Here is a 26465-nt window from a genome sequence, read left to right as displayed (position 1 = left end):
TGTCTCCGTGGCAACGCTCTCAACAAACCACGTGATAAGATGTGCGGGTTGACTGTCTCAGACGCGGAGGCAACTGGGATTCGTCCTCCGCCACCCGGACTGAGGCGAATCACTATGCAACCACGAGGAGTTAGAGCGCATTGGGAATTGGGCATTCCAAATTGGGAGAAAAAGGGGAAAAAATCCCCCCCCCCCCCCCCCCCCCAATAAATAAATAAATAAATAAATAAATAAATAAATAAAACGTTTTACAAATATTGTTGTGTTTTGACATCATTCGTCAAGCTCATTCAATAACCCCGTTATTGTATGAAAAATTAGCAAACATTTTCTTTAATTTATGGGATATATATACACGTTTATCAATAACTACAAACCAACATTTGGTCTCAAACTAGCTAGTATACTGGTAGAGTAGAGAGGTTGTTGTTTTATTTTCGGACAGTATTTTACCTGACCACACCGTTCTCCAGACCACCTGCGATGACGTTGACCGACACGCCCTCAGACTGATTGGAAAACGCCACGGAGCAGATGATCTCGCGGCAATGAACGTGACCAATCAGATCTCCGTTAATCGTCCACAGCCGCAAATCACTTCCTCCACCGACTATACACATATCAATGAGAGTATGAGCACATTACATTTTTTAAAGGATCCATCAGGATGTAGGTAAGATAATATACACCGATCAGCCACAACATTAAAACCACCTGCCTAATATTGTGTAGGTCCCACTCATGCCATCAGAACTGCCGCTCACTGGATGTTTTTTGTTTTTGGCACCATTCAGAGTAAATTCTAGAGACTGTTGTGTGTGCAAACCCCAGAAATACTCAAACCAGCCCATCTGGCACCAACAATCATGCCACGCTCCAAATCACTAAGATCACATTTGTTTCCCCATTCTGAAGGTTGATGTGAACATTAACTGAAGCTCCTGACCCGTATCTGCATGATTTTATGCACTGCACTGCTGCCACACGATTGGCTGATTAGATAATCGCATGGATGATTGTTGGTGCCAGATGGGCTGGTTTGAGTATTTCTGGGGTTTGCACACACAACAGTCTCTAGAATTTACTCTGAATGGTGCCAAAAACAAAAAACATCCAGTGAGCGGCAGTTCTGCGGACAGAAATGCCTTGTTGATGAGAGAGGTCAACAGAGAATGGCCAGACTGGTTCAAACTGACAAAGTCTACGGTAACTCAGATAACCACTCTGTACAATTGAATGCTATTCTGAGATGCGGGTTGGTGCTGTTTTGGTGGCACGAGGGGGACCTACACAATATTAGGTCAAAATTAGCAGGTGGTCTTAATGTTGAGGCTGATCGCCGTATGCCTATAAACGTGTTTACATATATTCTATACAAATTCATATTTGAATACATATATTTTTGTGACTTCGTCACAACTGGTTTACATTGTAAATGAGTTTCATAAACAAAACAGTTCTATTTTAGTAGAAACACCTCACCTGAATCACATACTGTTGCGATATCTCCAGTGGTTTCACTGGCTGACACTGCGTTCACTGGACTCTTATGACCCGTGAGACTCTGGACGTAACACAACCTGCACCAGAAACCACAATGAAACAAATAACCTTTATATGACCAAACAAAACAACAGCCCCTTAACTCAAACTTGGGTGAATTTAATTATTAATACATATGTCTAGTTCACACTTCACCCCAAAATGAAGAGAAAAAAAACTCCTATGCAAATATATTTTACATAAATAAAATAGAATCTTTTTAACATCATTTATTTATTTTTACGATCGTGACATTATTTTCATGAAATTTAAGCATATTTTCCAATCAAATTCTCACTACTGTAATGCAGACAGATAGCTTATTTTTTGTTATTGTGATTCTCATTAGATTTTCAATACCGTAATGCATTAATTATTACAGTATTCAGGGATGCTGACTCATGAGAGGGGAAAAAGGTGAGAAAGTCACAGCAGGTGTTCCAGATGTATATTTTCAGTTGATTTGTTTGATGTATTTAAAGCCTTTTTTTATTTTTTAAAGTAACACTTGCAATTCATTTTAATAAGGAAAATTTAGAAAATTGTACTAAATAATTTGGGCAAATTAGCTCCAGAAAAAGTGACTTTAGCTGAAAGGTAAGTAGTTGGCATTCCTGACTATTGCATAAAAAAATTCTGCAATTTTTTTTTTTTTTTTTTAAACAAATTAAATAAATTATAAATTAAATAATTATAATAATCAGAATAATTTTTTTCACTTGACAGTAATGAGAATTTGGAGAAGAAAATGTACTTAATTGTCATGAAAATATCACAATGCAAAAAAAAATATGTTTTCTTTTGATTTTACATTTTTGCATTAGGCAGATGCTTTTATCCAAAGCAACTTACAGTGCATTCAAGGTAAATTATTATTATTTTTTAATCAATTTGTATGTTCCCTGGGAATCGAACCCATGATCTTGGTGCCATCTCTGTTTTTTCTTTTGCACTGAATGTGGTAGAAAGTTGCTCTTTGAAAAACCAAACCATGAGAACACTGAACTTCTACAGATACATAAAAATAGGTACACCTGTACATCTACTTATTCACGTGATTATCTAATCAGCCAATCGTGTGGCTGCAGTGCATAAAATCATGCAGATACGGGTCAGGAGCTTCAGTTAATGTTCACATCAACCATCAGAATGGGGAAAAAATGTGATCTCAGTGATTTGGAGCGTGGCATGATTGTTGGTGCCAGATGGGCTGGTTTGAGTATTTCTGGGATTTTCACACACAACCATCTCTAGAATTTACTCAGAATGGTGCCAAAAACAAAAAACATCCAGTGAGTGACAGTTCTGCAGACGAAAATGCCTTGTTGATGAGAATGGAGAATGTCCAGACTGGTTTGATCTGCCAGAAAGGCTCTTGTACAATTGTAGTGAGCAGAATATAATCTCTGAATGTCGAACACTGAGGCGGATGGGCTACAACAGCAGAAGAGAAGACCACACTGGGTTCCACTACTGTCAGCTAAGAACAGAAAACTGAGGCTGCATCTACCATTTGTGTACCTCAGCAGAAATCCAGATTTGTCAGACCAGGCGATGTTTTTCCAATCGTCTACTGTCCAGTTTGGGTGAGCCTGTGCCCACTGCAGCCTCAGTTTCCTGTTCTAAGCTGACAGTAGTGGTACCCGGAGGGGTCTTCTGCTGCTGTAGCCCATCCGCTTCAATGTTCGACGTCTTGAACATTCAGAAATGTTTTTCTGAATAGCACTGTTGTAACGCGTTTATTTGAGTTACTGTCACCTTCCTGTCAGCTTGGACCAGTCTGGCCATTCTCCTCTGACCTCTGTCATTAACAAGGCGTTTTCGCCCACAGAACTGCCGCTCGCTGGATGTTTTTTGTTTTTGGCACAATTCTGAGTAAATTCTAGAGATGGTTGTCTGTGAAAATCCCAGGAGATCAACAGAAATACTCAAACCAGCCCATCTGGCACCAACAATCATGCCACGCTCCAAATCAATGAGATCACATTTTTTCCCCATTCTGATGGTTGATGTGAACATTAACTGAAGCTCCTGACCCGTATCTGCATGACTTTATGCACTGCACTGCAGTCACACGATTGGCTGATTAGATAATCACATGAATAAGTAGATGTACAGGTGTACCTAATAAAGTGGCCGGTGAGAGTATGCATGTATATATATGTATATAAAAATATATATTTTTTTAAATCGGTAACATTTTACAATAATAAAACATTTCAAAAGTTGTATATATGTTAATAACATTAATGCACTATGAACTAACAATTAACAATTGTATTTCATTAACTCTCATTAACAAAGATTAATAAATGCTTTAAATATACAATATTGCTCATCATTAGTTCATGCATTAAATAATGTTAACAAATGGAACCTTATTGTAAAGTGTTACCATGATATTATATAAATGAATTAAAAATATGAAAAAACATGAATGAGACTAGAGGGATCCTGCTTTGTGGCCGATCTGATATAAACAGAAACTAACACAGTTGTCACACAAACACCAACCTGTTCAGGTCCCACAGGATGCAGGTTCCATCTCGACTGACACTGATGAGGATGCTGTACGGTTTACAGACGAACAGACCCGTCACTTCTGCTGTGTGACCGTACAGGTGAACCTGAGACTCCACCTCCATCTCAGTCGGCTGCAGGAAGAAATATTGAATACAATCACGCTTCTCAAATGAGAATTATATTCAGAACTGTATGGTGCGGGTTTTGCTAACAATCTTTATAGACGCAAGTCCAGAAGTAGTCCATATGACTTGTGCGCTATATTCGCAACCAAACTTTGCGCTGTAATATGTCTATTATTAGCCACTGGCTGGTAAATGATCAGATTTCACTGCCAGTGATTGAGTTGTGTAGTGGCGAATAAGAACTTAGGCACCGCGATCCATTTACTGCATAAATAGCTGGTGATTAAGACGCTGGATTCAGCCTCATCTTTTACTCTGAAGGAAATTGTCCTTATTCGGCTGCAGTGGGTCCTGAGATGTCATGATCGCGCTGTCGCCATCACTTTAGTTAAGCCATGAAATGCCATAGTTACATTTACATTGCATTTAACAACGTCAATACTTTTAACCATTTCCACAAACCGTTTTACAGCATGGCTACAGAGCAGTAATGCGCCTGTTGGCCATCTGTTAGAAGGTAAAAAGTGTTGCAAAACCCGAGAGCATCTAGATTTAAATTTGAGAACTTGTATAATAAATATATGTACACGTAAGTCAATACACATTATGCAGGTTAAAGTTTCCTTTTGGCTTGTTCCATGTATTTTGTGTCCAAAGACGAGATCCACACACTCCATTTTCATTTCATGTCTCTTTTAATATCCTTTCTGTTATTTACAGTCAGTTGGTGATCAAAATGTAAAAAATAAACATTAATTCTAATCCTACATTGCACCGATAAACCAGCGTGCAACTTCTCTCACGTTAATGTGCGCTGCGCTAATTCAACCGTAAACATTTACTCAAAGAGCTGCCGGTTCTCTTAAAGAGACAGTACCATTTTAGCACTTGTCATACAAATCAATGTAAACCCAAGGTAAAATGTAAACTCAAATATGAATTTATATAGGATATTTGTAAACACGTTTATAGGCTTACACAGATCAGACACAACAATAAAATCACCTGCCTAATATGGTGTATAAATTATGAAATATTTTAACTTCAACAAACATTGTAAATATGGAAGAAGACTATTGTGGCGTGTCTATGCAGTTTTTGTTTTTTTTTTTACAAAACCCAATGTTTTCACATGGTACTTTTGATATAGTCGCACTTAAATTATTATTTTTATAATACAATTATTAAATTTTTGTTATATGTGGAATTCTATTTTCGTTTCCAACCTTGTGAATTTTTTGTTAAAAATGTGTATGAAATTTATTTAAACGGTGACAACGGCTTGTATCATTACTATAAATGCAATTCATGACATCATACAACTTGATGGAATGTGAAATATGAAATAAAATCTACAATCTCACATACTATATTATGAAGTCATATATATGACTTTTTATATGTGAAGAGAGCCCCCTTCTACGTTTGCTTAATATCTTTTTCAGTTTTCAGTTGCATTACAATTACATGTCGTCAAAAGTCTGGCGAGTAAAAACTAAAATTTACTAGCCAATGGTGATTCTTTCCTCAACTTGTCCGTAGAGGGTTGCCAAATATTCTGAAGTCATACGATAGCTTTGTGTGAGGAACAGACTGAAATTGGAGCTTGACCGTCCCAGTGCCTATCCGCTTTCACTATATATGGAAAAGATTTCTCTCTGCAGGTTTGGAACGACATGAGGATGAGCTTCATTTACACAAACAGCAGAATCAGATAAGCACCTGTGTTATCAATGAGTGAGAGACAGACAGTGTCTGACGCCCAGACTTCAGCCCACCTGTGGACCGCAGGAAATGTGTTTCTAGGGCAACAGGGAGATGACTAACAAGGCCACTACAAACAGTGCGTGTGTGTGTGCACTCTACAGGGAGTGATAATGGATGTGGGCGGCCGCGTGGGCAAGGGAGAAGGGGGGTTGTGTTACCATGGTTACGTACCATGGTGCTGGTGAAGCGGTTGCTGTAGGCGGTGATGACTCCACATTTACTGCCCATAAACAGCTGACAACTGTCCGGCACCCAGGCACAACTAGTCACCTTCCAAAAGACCGGTGAGAAATGAGAAAAGAATGATTATCGAGAGGCAAGAGGAGGAGATGTGGAGAGAAACAGGAAGACGACACATCAGTAGACCCATAAATGAAGCAGAGAGGAAATGGACTATTGAATGTACATACAGTAGAGGGTGCTGTGGAGTTCTACAAATACAAATATGTCAAAACAAAACCATTTTTTACTAGAGCTTTTGGTTCAAACTGAGTCTGTTTAACATCAGAGTTCAAGTGGTTTTCCAAACCAAGTGCACACCAGCGAATCGCACCAGAGTCTGCATGAAAATGTACTCCGGTACGGTTCACAATTGACCCTATGCTGAGCATCTGACAAGCGCTTGCTGTTTTCCAGTGATAGTCTATGGGAGTCATGTATGTTTGAGTAAAATTTTAATAGGAATTGTCCCAAGAAAAAAATAAAAAAATGAATGTCAAAACATTGTCTGCAGCCTGAAGCCCCATTCACACCACCAACGACGTTGCGCGAGACAGCGACAACATCCCATTCATTTTCAGTGAGAGCACAGCGACTTCCGGCAACACAAGCAGCTCCATTGGCAACAGAGATCGCCGTGGAGAGCGACAAGACGGGCTGAGAAAATGTTAATTTTATGCAAATGATTTAATGCACTGAACACTGCTGCATGTTTTATAAAACACTCTAGACTGCAGAATGTACATTTTTAGAGACAAGATAACTGATTCTTTGTCAATATTGTAATGATATCTTAATTTTACCAGTATTAGGTCTCATCCGTGATCATATTTTCAAAAGCTATGGCCAGACGTGCAGTCCTCCAATAACGTTACAGCGACAAACAGTAGGAATGCCCACTAGCTACACAAATCACAGAGTCTAGCGACACCAAGCTGCAAAGTCGCTGGCGGTGTGAACGGGGCTTGAAACTGAACTTTTGATCAAATTTTAAGACTGAATGAACTTAACTGCATAGAGAGCTAAAGGATGCTCCCTTGCTCCCTACTTAGTGAATGACTGAACCTTCAGTGTGCTGTCTATCTGCACTGGCCTCAGAACAGTTTGAAATGCACCTTATTTTCATCCTAACTCCATATAAAGCCTCTGAAACACATTGATTCTCTATGTGATGATGCACAGTAAATATAGGATTTGTAATGAAAAAAATGTGCTATTGTTCACATTAGTGTACATTGTGTTTATCAGTGTGGAGATTTGCGATAAATCGCTCAAATTTTAAAAATGGCATATCGGATGAAACTAGAGACTAATCTTTTGACTCAAATAGATTTAGATGTAAAAACTTAATTAGGTTTCTTACCAGATGTAGTTTTGTTGGCATTTCTCCCAAAGACAAACTCCGCTGTGATCAGCGCCATGTTGTTTTGTCACATGACTCCGTAAATTCCAAGTTTAACCCTTTACTGACAACACAGAGTCTCCTGAACTGAGATCAGTCGGATTAAATTCATTTAAATTATGCGTTGCGTATAGCGAAGCCATAACACAACATCTACGCATGTGTCCGCGGGGTCGCACGATGGTTAAATAAATCTCTAGAAGAGCATGCTTTGGATTAAAGAGACCTGCAGTGGGCGGGGTTTGTTATCGAACTTGGGTTCGGACTAAGCAACTGAACAAAGAGTGAAAATAGTTTCAGCTGATTACTGTGTAACCTGTGTTTGTTGGCAGTGTTTTGTGGGTGTGTCTGACCTGGTGCAGTGGTGAGCACTGGATGAAGTTGATTGGCGGCTCGCTCTGTTTGCTCTTTAGACGCAGCATGTTGTCGGTGTAACCCCAGCTTAGAATGGCCGACCACTGAATGTCTGTACTGTGCATGCTCCGTACACCTGAGAGCAGAATTTTTACTGTGAGGTGATATACATTACTAACACATCACATTTCCATTTCCTCTGGTACCACAGATACAGTTTGTAAGGAGGTCCATTCATTTCTAGGATGAAAACAAGAAGAAATTTCCAAAAGATGTGGCTGGTTTTCTCCCTTAAAATCTGTTGCATTTATTTGGCTCCAGCCTGCAATTTTTCACTCCCAAGTTTAAAAGCTCACCTTACAAACATACATTGGAATTTTTTTCTCATAATACAGAACCCCTTCCCCCCAATTAAAAAAAGATTCTAATAATTCATAAATAATAATGTATATGTTTAAAATATTATGATGAACATAAAAAATTAAATAAAAAACTTCATAAGCATGTAATTCTGGTTCTGTTTGCTCTATCTCCCTGCCACAAGTCTCTTTTCATTCCACTAGATGGCAGCAAATACTTAGAATTTTTATTTTTTACTCTATCACCTTCCATAACAAAATACAGATCTGAAATGTAGGTGGAGCTCTAACGCATATCAGCACTCAGACCAAAGACATTCAGTCTGTTTTGGATGGCATGCATGTTCTCCACTGTTTCATTGTATATATCGACCTCTGAATGGACTAGAAGCTCAATCTAGGGCTCATTGGAAAGCTGAGATCCTGTAACATTTTATCATCAATAGTGGATAGCATATTTTGCCAAAGATTTGTTTATCATGCTTTTTCTGAGATTTAACATTGGATTCTTTAACCCAGCAAGCTCACAGACAAGTAAACAATGGCTCATTTTGGAGAAAACAGCCTAAGGTAAGAGCTGATATTGAGTTTGTGGCTATTTGGGGCTTACAGAAGCTGTGATTGGATCAGACATGAGACGTTTGCCTTTGTTGTCTTAGAGATCAGATTTTACTTTGTGATTATTTTGAAAATCATTTGAACTTTGGTGTTAGGGCGACAATTAAATAAACTATAACATTCCTAACCCTAATGAGAGCTTTTATTTGATATATGACTTGTCTATTTAAGTGCTGTGTAAAAAACGTTTATATTCATACGCATATTTCTACAATCACCTCTAGGTGGCGCTCATTTGCGATGCAAGGTTTTTAAGGCTTTATTTTGTTATATAAAAATGCAAAAGTGAATTTACAATTTAAGTGTAAACTTATCGCATGTTTCTGGCTCCGCCCAGGGGTTAAATAAAACAAAAAAAATCCAGAATTTATCCTTTTTGACAGTTAAGACCTAGTGAATTATCATGACGAGCACTCCACTTGAAACGTCACGTTTGTGGTGGGCTAACTTTTTGGCACTTTATCGACATACAGTATTTCACTGACATAGTGACTCATGTATGTAGTCACACTCACACACACACACACAAAATAAATGAAAATTCAGAGACACTTGCCTTCATGAAATCTGATCACATCACATTTGCAACAAGATAATATCAAATGTAATTAGTGACATACCTCGGCTGATCACTGGTGATTGGATTACCAGAGATGGATCTTAACAATATCAGGTATAAACAGGGCCTAATATATTAAGGCAAGTGCATGAAGGTTTGTGTGTTCTTTCTAACCTTGCTCTTTGCTGTAGATCATCATGAGGCAGAACTTGCGTGAGAGGCCACAGATGGCACGTGTGGGCAGTGCCAGAAGAGAGCCGAAGCGTTCGCCGTGAGGTTGGCTGAAACAGACCACAGGATCTGGAGCGCTGGGTGACCCCACATACTCACCCCATTTTAAGCCCTTTATCCAAGGCAGAGGACTCTAGAAACCACATGAGAGGGTTAAAATCATTTAAAAACTAAAAGAAAACTAAGTGGAACTTAAAAAAAAAAAAAAAAATTTTTATATATATATATATATATATATATATATATATATATATATATATATATATATATATATATATATATATATATATACCGCTTGTGTCTAAAAGTTATCAAATTTAAAGGAATAGTTCCCCGAAAATTGTCATCATTTAACTTTTAATTCTCTCAGAATGTAATTTGTGGTAATGCTAGGTCATGTGACACATGAAAACCAATGGCGTTTGGCGTCAATGATGGCAAACCTGATATAAGACATTTAAAAATGCCATTTTTTAATTGAACACCAGCATTAATTAGGAAGGATTTTTAGTGAATAAAGATTTAGATTTCAGTATGGCTTCAGAAGACTTGGAATATAACGCACAAGTAGTACAGACTAACTTTATTGTGCTTTTTTTGTCCATTTTGGATCTTGACAGTAAAAATCACTGTCCACTTTTTTCTTGTATTGAAACTTTGAAATATCTCCTTTTATGTTTCATGGAAGACAGGAAGTAATACAGGTTTGAACAACATGGGGGTGAGTAAAATTATTTTTTTCATTTTATGCAAAAATAAAAAAAATTTTTTAAGTAAAGCTTGATGGAAAATGCATGCATTGTCTGTTTGCTCTACCGGGTAGACGGACTCTTTGGGCGTCTCTCGGCTCTCTCTGAAGGCGAGCTGTACCAGGAGGCCCATGGCTGCAGGCAGTTCTCCCTCTGAGAGGAGCTTGGGTCCGGCACGGCTTATATGGGATGCGTTGAACAGCTGTCTGGGCGTTTGGCCGTACGTCTTTATCATGGTTTCAAGAGCCCGACGCTGAACTGGATCTTCAACAGCAGAGACATCCATGCCAAAGTAAGTCTACAGAGACAAAACAGAGGGAGGAAAGAGTACATCTGTGGATAATTTTCTTTAGATGGTTGACAAGCTAAAGCAGACAGATGTTTTCTCTCAACACACTGACTTTGTCTAAAGTACTATTCATTACTTCAAGGGAAAATAATTTCTTAAGTGCACCTTTATGGGGGCAGAAACAAAAGATATTACCGTATTTTCCGGGAATAAAGTCAGACCTGACTATAAGTCACACCGGGTCAAAATAGTGATGTTGAGAGAAAAAAAAACTCAGATAAGATGCATCTGTGTATAAGTCACACTGACAGAGATTGTATGCGGCAGGCACTAGGATCCGGGAGCAGCCGCCAGACTTCCCTTCAGACATTTAGCACAGAATGTGATGTAACATCATTTTATGGGCATGTGAGGAGTTGCGTTTGTCCATGGTCTAGAGTTTGTTTCAACAATAATGTAATGCTGACAGAACATTTAAACTGGTTACATAAAGTACTCTTTAAAGGCAAAATACTTTGAATAAGCAACTTTTAAACGCTACCTCCATCTCTATGACTGATGTTTTCATCTGTTTTGGTGTGCGTGTGTTTGACTAGCTGACATAAATTGTGATGAATCATGGTATATAATACATTACATGTTTTTTACCGTGTTAAACAGTCAATTTAATGTGTTAAATTTCTCAGCCCTTGTATAACAATTTCGAAAGGCTGGCTGACAGTAAAATGCTCAGAACGAACACTAGGATGGGCGGCTCGATCCTTCAAGTATTGATACTTCCAATACTGATGTTGTATCGAGAGGGCTGATACTCACGTAAACATATCAATACTAAAGGTTTTTTACTAAACTAGTGATTTAATGATTTATTTACCATGAAAACTACTGCATTTCATAAGATTCAAATTGACAAAACAAACATTTACCATATGAGGAAATAGTTGATTAGTTGTATGATTGGACCTATTTTTCCTTCCGCTCATCTTAACACAAGGAAACAAAAAAGCGCTTGTTTGTTATAGTTATTTAACCCTTTAAGGCTTATTACTTGACATTTTTTTTTTGTAATCTTTGAATGATAAAGATTGATAAATTCTGAGACTCTCAGCCAACAAAACTGCTGAAAAAAAAAAAAAAAAAAAAATCACAAAAAAAAACCTTTTTTCCCTCATTTTTCTGATCTGACATTGAACTGTATATCTCAGGGTATAAATAAGGTAGATCTGAAAAACTGCTTTGTTTTGTTCCCAATCATGTTACGACAAAGCAATCAAAAGTTATAGCATTACAAAAATAATTTATTATACTGTCCAAAAACATCTCCATGAATACAAAAGTCTCTCCAAACAAATAAAACATAATAATTGTACATAACTAATTACACATGCAACACAACGACTAAAGGTATGCTCTCCAAAGCATGCTGGCATGAGTAACAAGATCTCATTCAGTTCCACTCTGTGTCATCTGAGTCATCATTGAGTCTTTGTCATGTACTTGGCGCCATCTCCTGGTGGCCATATGTAAATACAGTGAATTATCCTCTCTGCCCATATTTGGATGACTTTCACCTCTGGTTGCAGTGATCTGAATCCTAATACAACTGGTTTAGCATTCCATGATGCTGGTCAACGTGCTACATAATTTCCGATGAATTCAGATGATTCAGTAAAGCTAACGTGTTTTTAGCCAGATAGCACATTATGTGCTGTGTGCACATTGTGCTTTGTGTGGATTATCTAATGATCTATGCATCCAGTTATGCTGTGTGTGAGCTTGTTTTCAAGATAATCACCTCCTGTAAGTAATGGTATGGGATATTTTATGTTCCGTTTATTTTTGTGAAGTTATAAGCAAAAATAATGCATAAAAGCAACACCTGTTTACATGTAACATGTATGTCAAAGACATATACTTAGCTATTACTGGCTATATTTTTGTCTGTGAGTAAAACTGAGTTGTATTCTACTCTTTGAGAGCTTTCCAGCAAGATATGACACATGGCTATTTGAAGAGTTTGATTACTATAATATGTGCAGCGCAAAATTATTAATAAATTATCAAAACGGAACACTTCTGATTTGTCTGCAAATTTCAAAGCACTTGTTCAGTTTTGGTCATAATGGCTAAAAGCTTTGTAAAGTAGAGCTTCTAAGCTTTCAAACGATACCTATTTTCTGTTGGTCAAGACTTTAGTTAGCAATATTTTTATAATTATTTTTTTCTCGGCAGGCCCACCTGAGCTTAAAGGGTTAAATTAAAATCTGATAAAAGATTGAACATTTTCTGATGTTGTAAATAAATGATCTATAAAAAAAAAAATAGATGTCTGATAATTTGCAGTTTAGGCCTATACATTTTTCAAAATTATCAATATAGGTATCAATATTGGTGATATTGGCTTTGATAACTTGCTTAGTATTGGATCAAAAAAAAAGAAAAGTGGTATCGTCTATTCTTAAACTGCGTCTGGACTCTGAACTATGAAAAGGCAACAAATATCAGTGTTACAGTGTGCTGTGACAAAACATAATGAGGAACTGTAAGAACATACTGCAGGATGGAAGACGTTGATGGCGTGGACTGCAGCTTTGCCCTTTTGCTTGAGTCCAAACACCAGGTCTATCCACTGGCAGAGTGTCTGAGACACCTGGTCTGATTCCAGTGCCTGTCTGTGGATCAGGATGAAGAGTCGCGGGTCATTCCGGGCCCACGGCGGCAGATTCACATGGTTCACCCGCTCACTGTTCTGCCGCACGCCAAAGTCAAAACCTGCCAGAGGGGGAAGAAGGAAATACCACGCTAACATTACAGCAGGGCAGACGTTTCTTTTAATATTAAGACACTAATGTCATCAGAGGAGACGTGTCTACAAAACAATGTTTTTACATGAATATTTATTGGTAAAATACAGAACTACTTCTTAAAGGTGAATTGTGTAATTTCTGTGCTAGTGGCACCAAATGGCAAATGAATAATTATTTTATAAACAATGATCATGCAAAACAAAACAAAAAAAAATGTTTTCAAGCAGATTTCCGAACATTCCCCGCATCTTCCAATGGTCTTATAAACAGGTAGTCCTGTCCCAAACTCATGCCACTGGTTGTCATACTAATGCCCAGGTATACTTCGTTTTTGCACGTTACGGATCGCTTCGCGCCCGGTCGACCGTGTTGCATTTGTGAGTATACTTTTCTTACCGTAAATGTATAGGAACGCATTTGATGCATATGCACTACAACTGCTTTGCGACACTCTTAGTACAGTTGATGGCAAGGCCCCCGAATGCGAGTCAAGAAAATCTGGGCGGTGCTGTCAAGCCGCACAGCTGTGATGATGACGGAATTTGCGTCACACATACTGTGCACAGACGGATCCTCAACGCGCACACTCGAAGTATACTTTGGCCTTTAGACTGCTCAAATAAACATTAAACTGAGATAAACACTGAAGAAAATTACACACTTTACCTTTCAAGGTACAACATGTGGGTGAAAACATGTTTAATTCCAAAATGAAATGGAAAAAAATAAATACAAAATTGCTTAAAGATAATGAAAATGTTGACCATTAAAAAAAAGAAAAAAAGGTATTTAGATTTTTTTTTGCATTACAGAAATGAAATTATTTTCTGTGGAAATCACACTGGAATATTCCTTTAATTGTCATGAAAATAATGTCACATTGCAAAATACATCTTTCATGTTTTTGTCTTTGGTTTTTGGGGTGAAATATGACCTTGACATGTGTTCTTGACAGTTTTACTGAGATTTACCCTTATACAGTACTGTATGTGTCCAAAATAAAAACCACTGATTGAGACAGTAAAATAAATGGATGCTAGCAGAGAATGTAAACAAAAACGGGTATGAAAGTGCTCCAACCTTCTCTGTTGACTAGAAACTCCGGCAGGTAGAAGAACTCTGGGATGAGCTCTTTAACATCCGTCATGGACTCATAGGATGACAGACGCCACGTGGTGTTCATCGAGTGGAACGTTCGGTCAGGAATATCAAAGCTCTGATCTGTGAGACACACAGAAGCTTTCATCAGTTTGTTGTGTAATCTGATATGGAAAAACCAACTGTTAAAAATAGAACGAGGAAAGACGTATAAAGAGGTCTGATGAAAGACCTGATCGTCTTTCTATGGCTAATGCATGTAGCGCAAGACTTCAGAAAGACCCTTTCAATGAGCCTTTAAAAGCATCACATTAAAATGTTTGAAGACCTCGCTGTGGATGCAGGAAACGCAGGTGCTGTTCAATATTAAAAAACAGCTATGCAGAATCCTAATTGTGGAGGATGATACTTAAGAAAAGAAAAACCCTCAACGAGCTGCACCTGTGATCATAGAGAGATATGAAATGAAAACAAATCTGTTTCAGTCTCTCTCAAGGGGGCATTCACACCAAACTTTTAACATGCAGAATTATTTCAGACTCCATAACAAATAAGAGCAACAAGATATATGATGTCACACTTTAGGGCTTTTGTTTTAGAAAAAAACAAATAATTATAATTTAAACACGAAAAATTTAAGCAAAAAGCTACATGAGGCTGTGCTTTATTGTAAATAAAGTCAGGGATTAACAGTGCTGTTAGGTATTAAATGGTATTGATATTTCTAACTAGATTTTTTCTGTTGAAGTTCTTGAATTAAACATTTTGAATCTACATGGCAACAGTGGCTGTTTGGTTGAAGTGATGGTTATTTATGGAGGACAAAAGCATACAAAGCTCCATTCGAACATCACTATTATGCTAGCACTTTAAACTTGATTGTTATGCATATTGAAGCAGAAAGACATATCCCTTCAATATCTTATGGAAAAAGAAAAATAATTTACATTTATACATGTAAATAAATACATGTATAAATGAGGAGATAAATATGAAAATAAATACATTTAGAATTAAATAAGTGTGGAAATAAATAAATGCAATAATACATAAATAAGAAAATAAGATAATAAGCACTCATTTGTCAGATTTGAATATGTATTTATTTTTATCTGCTGTTATACATTTCTTTGCAAATATATTTATTTTCATTAATACACTTTAGCCAAATACACTTAAACTCAGTTTTTCACAATTCCTGACATTTAATCATAGAAAACATTCCCTGTCTTAGGTCAGTTAGGATCCCTACTTTATTTTAAGAATGTGAAATGTCAGAATAATAGTTGAGAGAATGATTTATTTCAGCTTTTATCTCTTTCATCACATTCCCAGTGGGTCAGAAGTTTACATACACTTTGTTAGTATTTGGTAGCATTGCCTTTAAATTGTTTAACTTGGGTCACATGTTTTGGGTATCCTTCCACAAGCTTCTCACAATAAGTTGCTGAATTTTGGCCCATTCCTCCAGACAGAACTGGTGTAACTGAGTCAGGATTGTAGGCCTCCTTGCTCACACATGCTTTTTCAGTTCTGCCCACAAATTTTCTATCGGATTGAGGTCAGGGCTTTGTGATGGACACTCCAATACCTTGACTTTGTTGTCCTTAAGCCATTTTGCCACAACTTTGGAGGTATGCTTGGGGTCACTGTACATTTGGAAGACCCATTTGCGACCGAGCTTTAACTTCCTGGCTGATGTCTTGAGATGTTGCTTCAATATATCCACATAATTTTCCTTCCTCATGATGCCATCTATTTTGTGAAGTGCACCAGTCCCTCCTGCAGCAAAGCACCCCCACAACATGATGCTGCCACCCCCATGCTTCTCGGTTGGGATGGTGTTCTTCGGCTTGCAAGCCTCACCCTTTTTCCTCCAAACATAACGATGGTCATTATGGCCAAACAGTTCAATTATTGTTTCATTAGACCAGAGGACATTTCTCCAAAAAGTAAGATTTTTGTCCCCATGTGCACTTGCAAACTGTAGTCTGGCTTTTTTATGGTGGTTTTGGAGCAGTGGCTTCTTCCTTGCTGAGCAGCCTTTCAGGTTATGTCGATATAGGGCTCGTTTTACTGTGGATATAGATACTTGTCTACCTGTTTCCTCCAGCATCTTCACAAGGTCCTTTGCTGTTGTTCTGGGATTGATTTGCACTTTTCGCACCAAATTACGTTCATCTCTAGGAGACAGAATGAGTCTCCTTCCTGAGCGGTATGATGGCTCGATGGCCCGTGGTGTTTATACTTGCGTACTATTGTTTGTACAGATGTATGTGGTCTATCTGAGGTCTTGGCTGATTTCTTTTAATTTTCCCATGATGTCAAGCATAGAGGCACTGGGTTTGAAGGTAGACCTTAAAATACATCCACAGGTACACCTCCAATTGACTCCAATTAGCCTATCAGAAGCTAATTGGCTAATTACCTAAAGGCTTGACATCATTTTCTGGACTTTTCCAAGCTTCTTAAAGGCACAGTTAACTTAGTGTATGTAAACTTCTGACCCACTGGAATTGTGATATAGTCAATTAAAAGTGAAACAATCTGTCTGTAAACAATTGTTGGGAAAATTACTTGTGTCATGCATAAAGTAGATGTCCTAAACGACTTGCGAAAACTATAGTTTGTCAATATGAAATCTGTGTAGTTAAAAAATGAATTTTTATGACTTTAACCTAACTGTATGTAAACTTCTGACTTCAAATGCATTTATTTATATATTCATTTATTATTTATTTATGGCATTTTTTTTTTAAATTATCTGCTATTTTACATTTCTTTGCAAATATATTTATTTACTTATTTTGTAATTTAGGCAGCTTTGGTCCTCCATTGATTCTCAGATTGGAAAAAAAAAAAAAAAAACTTTCTAAAGCTATTAAAGGGCAAACACACACACACACACACACACATATATATATATATATATATATATATATAGGTGCATCTCAATAAATTAGAATGTCGTGGAAAAGTTCATTTATTTCAGTAATTCAACTCAAATTGTGAAACTCGTGTATTAAATAAATTCAATGCACACAGACTGAAGTAGTTTAAGTCTTTGGTTCTTTTAATTGTGATGATTTTGGCTCACATTTAACAAAAACCCACCAATTCACTATCTCAACAAATTAGAATATGGTGACATGCCAATCAGCTAATCAACTCAAAACACCTGCAAAGGTTTCCTGAGCCTTCAGAATGGTCTCTCAGTTTGGTTCACTAGGCTACACAGTCATGGGGAAGACTGCTGATCTGACAGTTGTCCAGAAGACAATCATTGACACCCTTCACAAGGAGGGTAAGCCACAAACATTCATTGCCAAAGAAGCTGGCTGTTCACAGAGTGCTGTATCCAAGCATGTTAACAGAAAGTTGAGTGGAAGGAAAAAGTGTGGAAGAAAAAGATGCACAACCAACCGAGAGAACCGCAGCCTTATGAGGATTGTCAAGCAAAATCGATTCAAGAATTTGGGTGAACTTCACAAGGAATGGACTGAGGCTGGGTTCAAGGCATCAAGAGCCACCACACACAGACATGTCAAGGAATTTGGCTACAGTTGTCGTATTCCTCTTGTTAAGCCACTCCTGAACCACAGACAACGTCAGAGGCGTCTTACCTGGGCTAAGGAGAAGAAGAACTGGACTGTTGCCCAGTGGTCCAAAGTCCTCTTTTCAGATGAGAGCAAGTTTTGTATTTCATTTGGAAACCAAGGTCCTAGAGTCTGGAGGAAGGGTGGAGAAGCTCATAGCCCAAGTTGCTTGAAGTCCAGTGTTAAGTTTCCACAGTCTGTGATGATTTGGGGTGCAATGTCATCTGCTGGTGTTGGTCCATTGTGTTTTTTGAAAACCAAAGTCACTGCACCCGTTTACCAAGAAATTCTGGAGCACTTCATGCTTCCTTCTGCTGACCAGCTTTTTAAAGATGCTGATTTCATTTTCCAGCAGGATTTGGCACCTGCCCACACTGCCAAAAGCACCAAAAGTTGGTTAAATGACCATGGTGTTGGTGTGCTTGACTGGCCAGCAAACTCACCAGACCTGAACCCCATAGAGAATCTATGGGGTATTGTCAAGAGGAAAATGAGAAACAAGAGACCAAAAAATGCAGATGAGCTGAAGGCCACTGTCAAAGAAACCTGGGCTTCCATACCACCTCAGCAGTGCCACAAACTGATCACCTCCATGCCACGCCGAATTGAGGCAGTAATTAAAGCAAAAGGAGCCCCTACCAAGTATTGAGTACATATACAGTAAATGAACATACTTTCCAGAAGGCCAACAATTCACTAAAAATGTTTTTTTTTTTTTGGTCTTATGATGTATTCTAATTTGTTGAGATAGTGAATTGGTGGGTTTTTGTTAAATGTGAACCAAAATCATCACAATTAAAAGAACCAAAGACTTAAACTACTTCAGTCTGTGTGCATTGAATTTATTTAATACACGAGTTTCACAATTTGAGTTGAATTACTGAAATAAATGAACTTTTCCACGACATTCTAATTTATTGAGATGCACCTGTATATGATTGAATATCATCAAACAGCTGAAGCACAGCCCTAATTTACATGCCTAAATAATACGAGTTTGTAAAAATAAAAATAAATAAATAAATAAAAAGCTGTATTCGGTTGTTTTACAAATTAAGACAATCTCTTTCTGTCTAAGTGGGTGATTTTTGGCCAGAAAACACTGCAAAGTGGACCAGACTTTATGCTGATTGCCTATTTGAAGTCAAAACTGACCTTGATAAGCCAGGAACATCTTGGTGAATGGAGGCAGCCTGACCAGGAAGTGCAGCACAGTGCCACTGTTAGAGTAGTGAGAGCCGTAATGATAAGGCTGCACGGGGGGCATGGGGTCGTCCTCACTCTTACCCTTCTTATACTCCTCCTCCAGATACTGTGGAGCAGATCAATGTTAGATATACTCACACATTTATTGGGTACAATATTGGGTAGGTTTTGGATCAGAGTCACAGTGTGGTTAATAGGCGCTGGTATAAACAGGAATTAGAGCCTGCAGCGCAGCAGTACCCTATAATTGTCCACATAACGGTCTTCCTTCTCTTTAGACTGAACAGCAATGGGTTTGCTGAGGTTCCTGTTACATCATAAACACAAACATGAGCAAAGGCTGAGCATCACATTCATCCATAAACATTTGCTTCATATCTTCCTTTAATATTTCTATATAAACACAGTAATCATGATCAAAATGGTAGTGTTCTGGCCTGTAAATGGAGGTTTCTTGCAGGTCCAGTGTCTCACTGGTGTAGTCTCGCAGGATGAAGGGGAACACGGGGTACTGCATGAGATCATTAAAGGAGCGGCCCGCGTGCTTGTTCAAGTGTGTGAGGTACTCGAAGTTAGTTATCTGTCCTGAGCTCCACAGGTGTGTCAGAGCGGTGATGTTACCGTACTCCAGCAGGTTGGGCAGCTCTGAGGTCAGGATGTTGTGGTAGACGTCATCACGGAACTGTGAAAGGAAGTGACATCATGCAACAATTCATGCAACAATTAATGCCACTATATGCCCAATATCCCATATTGGGAGAGCAACAAAATTGGGGATGGGAATAGTTCGAAACTATTCCAGTTCCGTAACGATGCTAAATTTGATCCTACATTTTTTTTAATAACAGTAATTTAGTCTTAAAAGCATTCCCTCGCAATAGTTTGCGTTCCCTCACAATAAGTTGTGTGTTCCCTCATAATACATTTTGTATTCCCTCGCAATAGCTTGTGATCCCTCGAAATATGTTTTGCTTTCCCTCACAATAGTTTGCATTCCCTCGCAATAGCTTGTGATCCCTCGAAATATGTTTCGCTTTCCCTCACAATAGTTTGTGTTCCCTCACAATAAGTTGTGTGTTCCCTCGTAATAGCTTGCGATCCCTCGCAATATGTTTTGCGTTTCATCCCAATAGTTTGCATTCCCTCGCAATTTAACTGCAGGTGTCTATTATTAAAACTATGGGAAATTTATTGCGAGGGAACGCAAAACTTTTTGCTAGGTCATGCAAAACAATTTCAGAAAAAAAAGGGGCTTTGTACAACAAAAGTTAATTTTTGCACACTTTTGAAGCAGAGTACAAAAGCAATTTGCGAACCTTAATCTAGGGTAACTTTACCATAATAATTAAATCGTTTCTGCATTTATGTGTGGGTAACTGCTCTATCTTCAGTGTGATTATGGCTGGTGGCTTGTATCGGGTTTTGGGTGCAATTCCACCCCAACCCAAATAAGAAAGAAAACTTTTTAAAATGTAAAAAAAAAATAAAATAAAAAATGAAGACATAGAGGGATCACTAAATTATGAACAATTAACAGCCTTTGGCTGATTAATATGTAATCATGTAATCCAAAACAGTAACTGTAATCTTATTACAAGTATTTTAAAATTAAATTTGATCTAGTTCCAAATAATTTATTTTTTTAATCCGATTAAATAATCCAGATTACATGTATTCCGTTACTACCCAGCACTGGATGCTGTTACCTTGGTGGTATCAAACGCAAGCAGCAGTGTCCTGCCATTGGAGAGGAAGATCTCCATCGCATTGTCTCTCAGCTGCCACCAGCGCTTGTGAACTTCCTTTATCTCCTCATACGTCCAGGAGAAGGAGGCCGGCTCTGTCTCTCCATGAGGACTCTGATGAAACAACACACTATAAGCCTCAAATGTAGACTGCTATGAGCGGCATCACCAAACTCTTATATTATAGCATAATTAAGCAGTCCAGTTCTCCGATAGCCGTGCAACTACTGTATATCTACCACAATATAAACAGTATAGCTATATCTAAGCTGGTCTACTACAGTCATAACACCAAGCTCTAATGTTTAGAAGCAGAACCTACCTGGTTATCATGCGTCTCAGCTACATTCTCCTCTACAAAATACATGCCAGACTTCCCTAAACACACATAACACATAAGAGCATGTCAAAGGTCACTCCAGACAGAGATCCATGTCATGAACGGTTCAGACAGACAGGCTGAGGAAGTCTCACCCAGCAACAGTTCCCCCGCCGTCTCTCTAGAGGGTGCCACACTTACACACCTCCTAGTGAACCTAAATAGTGAGGAAAAAAATCATTTTTGGCTCTTTGCATTCTTCGATATTCTCTGCTATGAGGACTCAAAGGACAAAGCCTCAATGTGACTGAAAACTGACAAGCTGTGTTTTGTAAGGTGTGTTTTGTGTGTGTGATTACCTGATTGGCTCACTAGTTGCTTTGTCCTTCACTATGGAGGAAGAGGAGTGAGTCTTGTCTTCAAACAGGAAGGCCAGTGGAGCTTTGATGGTGTCTGTAATGAGCAGAAACACATACATGATGCTGTCTACTGCCCTGCAAAGGCAAACTACATTTACAAAAAAAAAAAGCTCACCGTCAAGTTTACGCCTGTCTTTGAGCAGGTATTTGTTGGGGATGGTCAGGTAGCAGCGCTGCAGACGTCTCCGCTCACGGTTCGGCCCCTCAGTGGGATCCAACTGCCAGGATGTTGGGTAAGAGGACTGATCGTACCACACCGCCCTAACAAACACAAAAATTTGGATGAAATATTGTGTGAATTAATCGTTAATATCATTTGAGCAGTTTGTACATCTCATTTGCTATTATTAAATTGGATTCATTAATTATTATTATCAGCAATAAAATACCCGTTTTCTCACATAAGCGATTGAAAAACCTGTCCACCAGTGCAACTAAAGTATGGTTAAGTATTGTAGTTCAACCGAAAATGACAATTCTTCCTCACCCTAGTTCCAAAGTTGTTCCAAACCCAAATGCCGTGGTTAATGCTTAAATCTCATTCTCCATTCCACATACTCAAACTAGCATGCTGCGTTCACTAATGACACGTGCGAGATCCAACGGAATCAATGACGTCCAACCTGGCATTATGTGTCTAAAGACACAATATTTGAATATATGCCAGCGTGAATGGGAAGATTTGGGAAGATTTTCAGCTAATAAAAGACTTAAATTTCAGTCTGTTCTTCAAATAAAAGTCTGAATATATTGCACATGTTGTATAAACTACTTTAAAGGTGTTTTGTCCTCTTTATAGCTTGACAGACATGGTCACTGTGAACCATCATTGTATGGAAAAAAAAGCTGCATCAGCATTCTTCAGATCATCTTTTTGTTTTGCACAGAAAAAAAGAAAGTCATATATGTTTGGAACAACATGAGGGTGAGTGAATGATATAAGCTTTATCTTTTAGTTTACTATAAGTGTGTTAGTGTGCATTTATGACCTGTAGACAGTGTTATTGTGAGTGAGACTGACCGGTCGTGGGTGAGCTGTTGTACGAGCTCTTGCCAGTGTCGACTGGCGCTCAGGTCTGTCTTATAAAGTCCTCTAATGTGCTGCATGACCTTCTTCCTCTCCATGCCCTGCCTGAGAGACACGTTTTGTGTGACATCTGCAGCAATCTTCGAGATGTCTTTCGACTTCCCGTCCAGCCTCTGTAACAGACTGAGAGACAGAACAGAGCGGTTCAACACAAGGACAGGAAGTGTGTGCACATGTTTGTATGTTTTATTATAAAAGTCACTTACCTCTTCTGAGTGTTTGCCAGCTTCTTTTCCCAAGCTCCTTTGCTGGTTCTTGCCTCTGACTCATATTTCAGTTGCTCCTTCAAGAAATAAGAGTAATACAGCTTCAGTTGAGTAATATCAAAACAGACAACACACCGTTTAAAGGAAATGTGTCATGCTAACATTTCCTCTTCTGTAAAGACGCACCTCTCTGATGGCTTTCAGGAGGTCTGGTTTGGCCGGAGCACTGGGCGGGATGCAACGGTGACCGCAGAGCTTCAGCGCAGTCATGAAAGTGTTGGCAGCCGCTTGCTCTTCTTTACTCAAATTGTCTTTGTGGTCATGTAACAGCTCGTACAGATACAGAGCCAGCTTGGGTCCATGCTAAAAGCACAAAACACACAGGGACCATTAGAGGAATAATGGTTTTATACAGTGAATTATTGACAGCTTTTAGAGCGATTCCAAGCTATAAGAAAAATATATGCTCAGTCAGAACAGTTATGCATTGATGCATCACTTCACAGGAAGTGGACAGGAAATGATTCAGTCATTAATTACTGTACCACTTCAGCATTACACGAAATGAGTAAACGTTAATAGATATGGTGAAAACAAGTTCAGCAGTGGTTTCACGGAAGTTGTGTGGGAGTATAAAGTGGATGAGATTTGTGATGTATACAGTGCAATTATCATGATCACAAGTTACATAATAGTTCAAACATATTCATATTGTAGGTCAACCAAATCAGTTTTATTTTCATAATAAATTTCACGACAGTCATGTATTTTGAGTATGACTATTTATATTTGAATATATAATAATACAATTTTATATAAGGGCGTTTCTACAACTTCAGGAAGATTTCAACAGATTTTTGATTTTTTGTTGTTGTTATATCAAGGTCACATTAAAAAATGACTTGGACATTTTTACCAGGTCTTCATCATTTATTTTTGGTACTTTTTAAACGCCTTTTATGTATAGGCTAGATTTGACTGTTTTAGCCTTGTCCCAGAACCAGACTTTCACTATTAACCTTTGAAAATCCATTATAAAAATACAAATTATTACATATTTTTTTTTTGGATTTTTCCCATTTTTCTCCTAATTTGGATTGCCCAATTCCCAATGCGCTCTAAGTCCTCATGGTTGCATAGTGATTCGCCTCAATCCGGGTGGCGGAGGACGAATCCCAGTTGCCTCCGCGTCTGAGACAGTCAACCCACGCATCTTATCACGTGGCTTGCTGAGCGCGTTGCCACGGAGACATAGTGCGTGTGGAGACTTCATGCCACCCACCGCGGCAACCACGCTCAACTCACCACGCACCCCACCGAGAACGAACCACATTATAGCGACCACGAGGAGGTCACCCCATGTGACTCTATCCTCCCTAGCAACCGGGCCAATTTGGTTGCTTAGGAGACCTGGCTGGAGTCAATCAGCACACTCTGGGATTCGAACTAGCGAACTCCAGGGGTGGTAGCCAGCGTATTTTACCACTGAGCTACCCAGCCCCCCCCCAAATTATTACATATTTAAAACTGATAAATCTAAACAAAGAGTGAAAATAACCCAAACCATTTCAATATTTATTGTGTAAAATTATTTCTATATATTTTTCCAAAATTGTGACTGTCCCACAGTTGTGGCATCATTTCCACCACACCATACAATTTTGCCCTTAATAAAGTTGTCAAAAGTTAGTGTAATTGTTAACCAAGTGTCAGTGAAGAGCATGAAATATAAGACAAAGAAAAATCAAAGGGAAATATCAACACGTCCCTGAAAACACGTCCACAGCCATTTGCTGAAGTTCGAGCTTTTGACGTTTCGCAATAGCAAAGTAGACATCAGACTTATTTGACATGTTCTTTGTTGCAACGCTGTTAATGTGCGTCATTTGTGGATTTTCCAAGAGCTAAAACTTGTCGCACGTGGGTTAAAAGTACTATTTGCACATTATAATTTTTTAAATCTCAAATGCAAGCAAAACTGTCGCACTGTACAGCCCTGCATCTACCACACACACACACACAGCGCACGTGATGCTCATGACTCATGTTGTCAGTGTTTTGAAGCACGCAGCACATGCAGATTCTTTATTTAATTAATTCTCTTTAATAATCACACCAGGACATATAGCGATTTTAATTTGATTAATTATGCATTTAAACATTCATTTTCATCCCAATGATGTCAAATTTCATGACATACTTTATAGCTAATGCTATTTTTATGTCTGGATTCAGTGATTCCGTCCATGTTTTCCACATCGCGGACTTGCGATGCTTGAATTATTGAAAACTAATTCATATGTGTAAAGGCTCTCTCACCATGCTACCACCTCAGGGTTTGATTTTTTTTAAATCAGCATTTCGACCGTCATCATTGTCTAAAGTTTACAACTCAAATGTTTTTGTTGTTAACACAACAGCAATGTTTGAATGAAAATATAATATTTTGCACTTTATCAATACTTATCAAAACTATTTCGTCAGAGCAAAGCAGAGATGACAGCAGACGTACAGAGAATGACAGGACTTTGTACATGACAATCAACCGTTGAAGTTCACTTTACAACATGCAGCAACCAGCAGTGACAAAGCAATACGAATTTGTGTTTTTGACACCTATCCCAAATCCCGATCATTACCATGTTTTTGTACATGTAACACAAATCATGTTAGTGACACAGTCAAACAGTTTTAATGTACTAAAATATTTTCCAGGACTTTTAGGACATTTCTTCATTTTCCGTGACTTTTCCATGACTGGAAAATTTCATTACAAAATTCCAGGTTTTCCAGGATGCGTGGGAACCCTGTGTTATCTTGCCAAATTACGTAAAAAGTGTGAAAATATTATTTATTTGTGTGTATTTACGATACATAAAATGTTAGCTATGAAATTAGCTTTAGCAAGACAAAAACATTAAAAAAGTCATTTCCATCAGCATCATTTCCAGCACTGAATTCTATTAAACACAATACAGAATTTGAGATGTGCTGGAAATGACACTGTGGTAGGAATTTTCATGACAGAAATGACATAAATCTCCTGTGAAACACCCATAAATTTATTTACATGAGCATTTGACGTTATTATACTCGAAACCCCTAATATGCGCAACTCAAGTGTTGCTCGAGTTTGATGATGTCACAAGCTGTCCAAATGAACGCATTTGGACATCTACATGTATCCCCTACTCAGTGTGCAGGAACCAGTGAACACTTTGTAGGGTCCCTGTCAATCAGAATGC

General features: G+C 38.3%; 1 protein-coding gene across 4 annotated transcripts in view; it reads right to left on the bottom strand.

Moving 5' to 3' along the window:
• The window catches only part of lyst (lysosomal trafficking regulator), a 121495-nt gene that overhangs the window by 6285 nt on the left and 88745 nt on the right, over positions 1-26465 (bottom strand). For all 4 annotated transcript variants that reach the window (XM_051647799.1, XM_051647800.1, XM_051647801.1 and 1 more), the window contains 20 exons: positions 23407-23583; positions 23221-23297; positions 22949-23137; positions 22043-22188; positions 21868-21961; positions 21664-21725; positions 21512-21567; positions 21151-21303; positions 19882-20126; positions 19685-19751; positions 19394-19550; positions 14625-14765; positions 13292-13509; positions 10516-10746; positions 9643-9832; positions 7932-8068; positions 6129-6227; positions 4057-4196; positions 1483-1580; positions 454-610 (listed from right to left, as the gene is read on the bottom strand). In XM_051647799.1, coding sequence (XP_051503759.1) covers positions 454-610; positions 1483-1580; positions 4057-4196; positions 6129-6227; positions 7932-8068; positions 9643-9832; positions 10516-10746; positions 13292-13509; positions 14625-14765; positions 19394-19550; positions 19685-19751; positions 19882-20126; positions 21151-21303; positions 21512-21567; positions 21664-21725; positions 21868-21961; positions 22043-22188; positions 22949-23137; positions 23221-23297; positions 23407-23583 — 2834 coding nt within the window. The remainder of the gene's footprint in view (positions 1-453; positions 611-1482; positions 1581-4056; positions 4197-6128; positions 6228-7931; positions 8069-9642; positions 9833-10515; positions 10747-13291; positions 13510-14624; positions 14766-19393; positions 19551-19684; positions 19752-19881; positions 20127-21150; positions 21304-21511; positions 21568-21663; positions 21726-21867; positions 21962-22042; positions 22189-22948; positions 23138-23220; positions 23298-23406; positions 23584-26465) is intronic.

The sequence above is a fragment of the Myxocyprinus asiaticus genome, chromosome 21 (genome assembly GCF_019703515.2).
Source record: "Myxocyprinus asiaticus isolate MX2 ecotype Aquarium Trade chromosome 21, UBuf_Myxa_2, whole genome shotgun sequence".
In the NCBI taxonomy this organism is placed as follows: domain Eukaryota; kingdom Metazoa; phylum Chordata; class Actinopteri; order Cypriniformes; family Catostomidae; genus Myxocyprinus; species Myxocyprinus asiaticus.
Note: the sequence above shows the minus strand (reverse complement) of the source record. Positions and strands in the feature narration are given on the sequence as shown.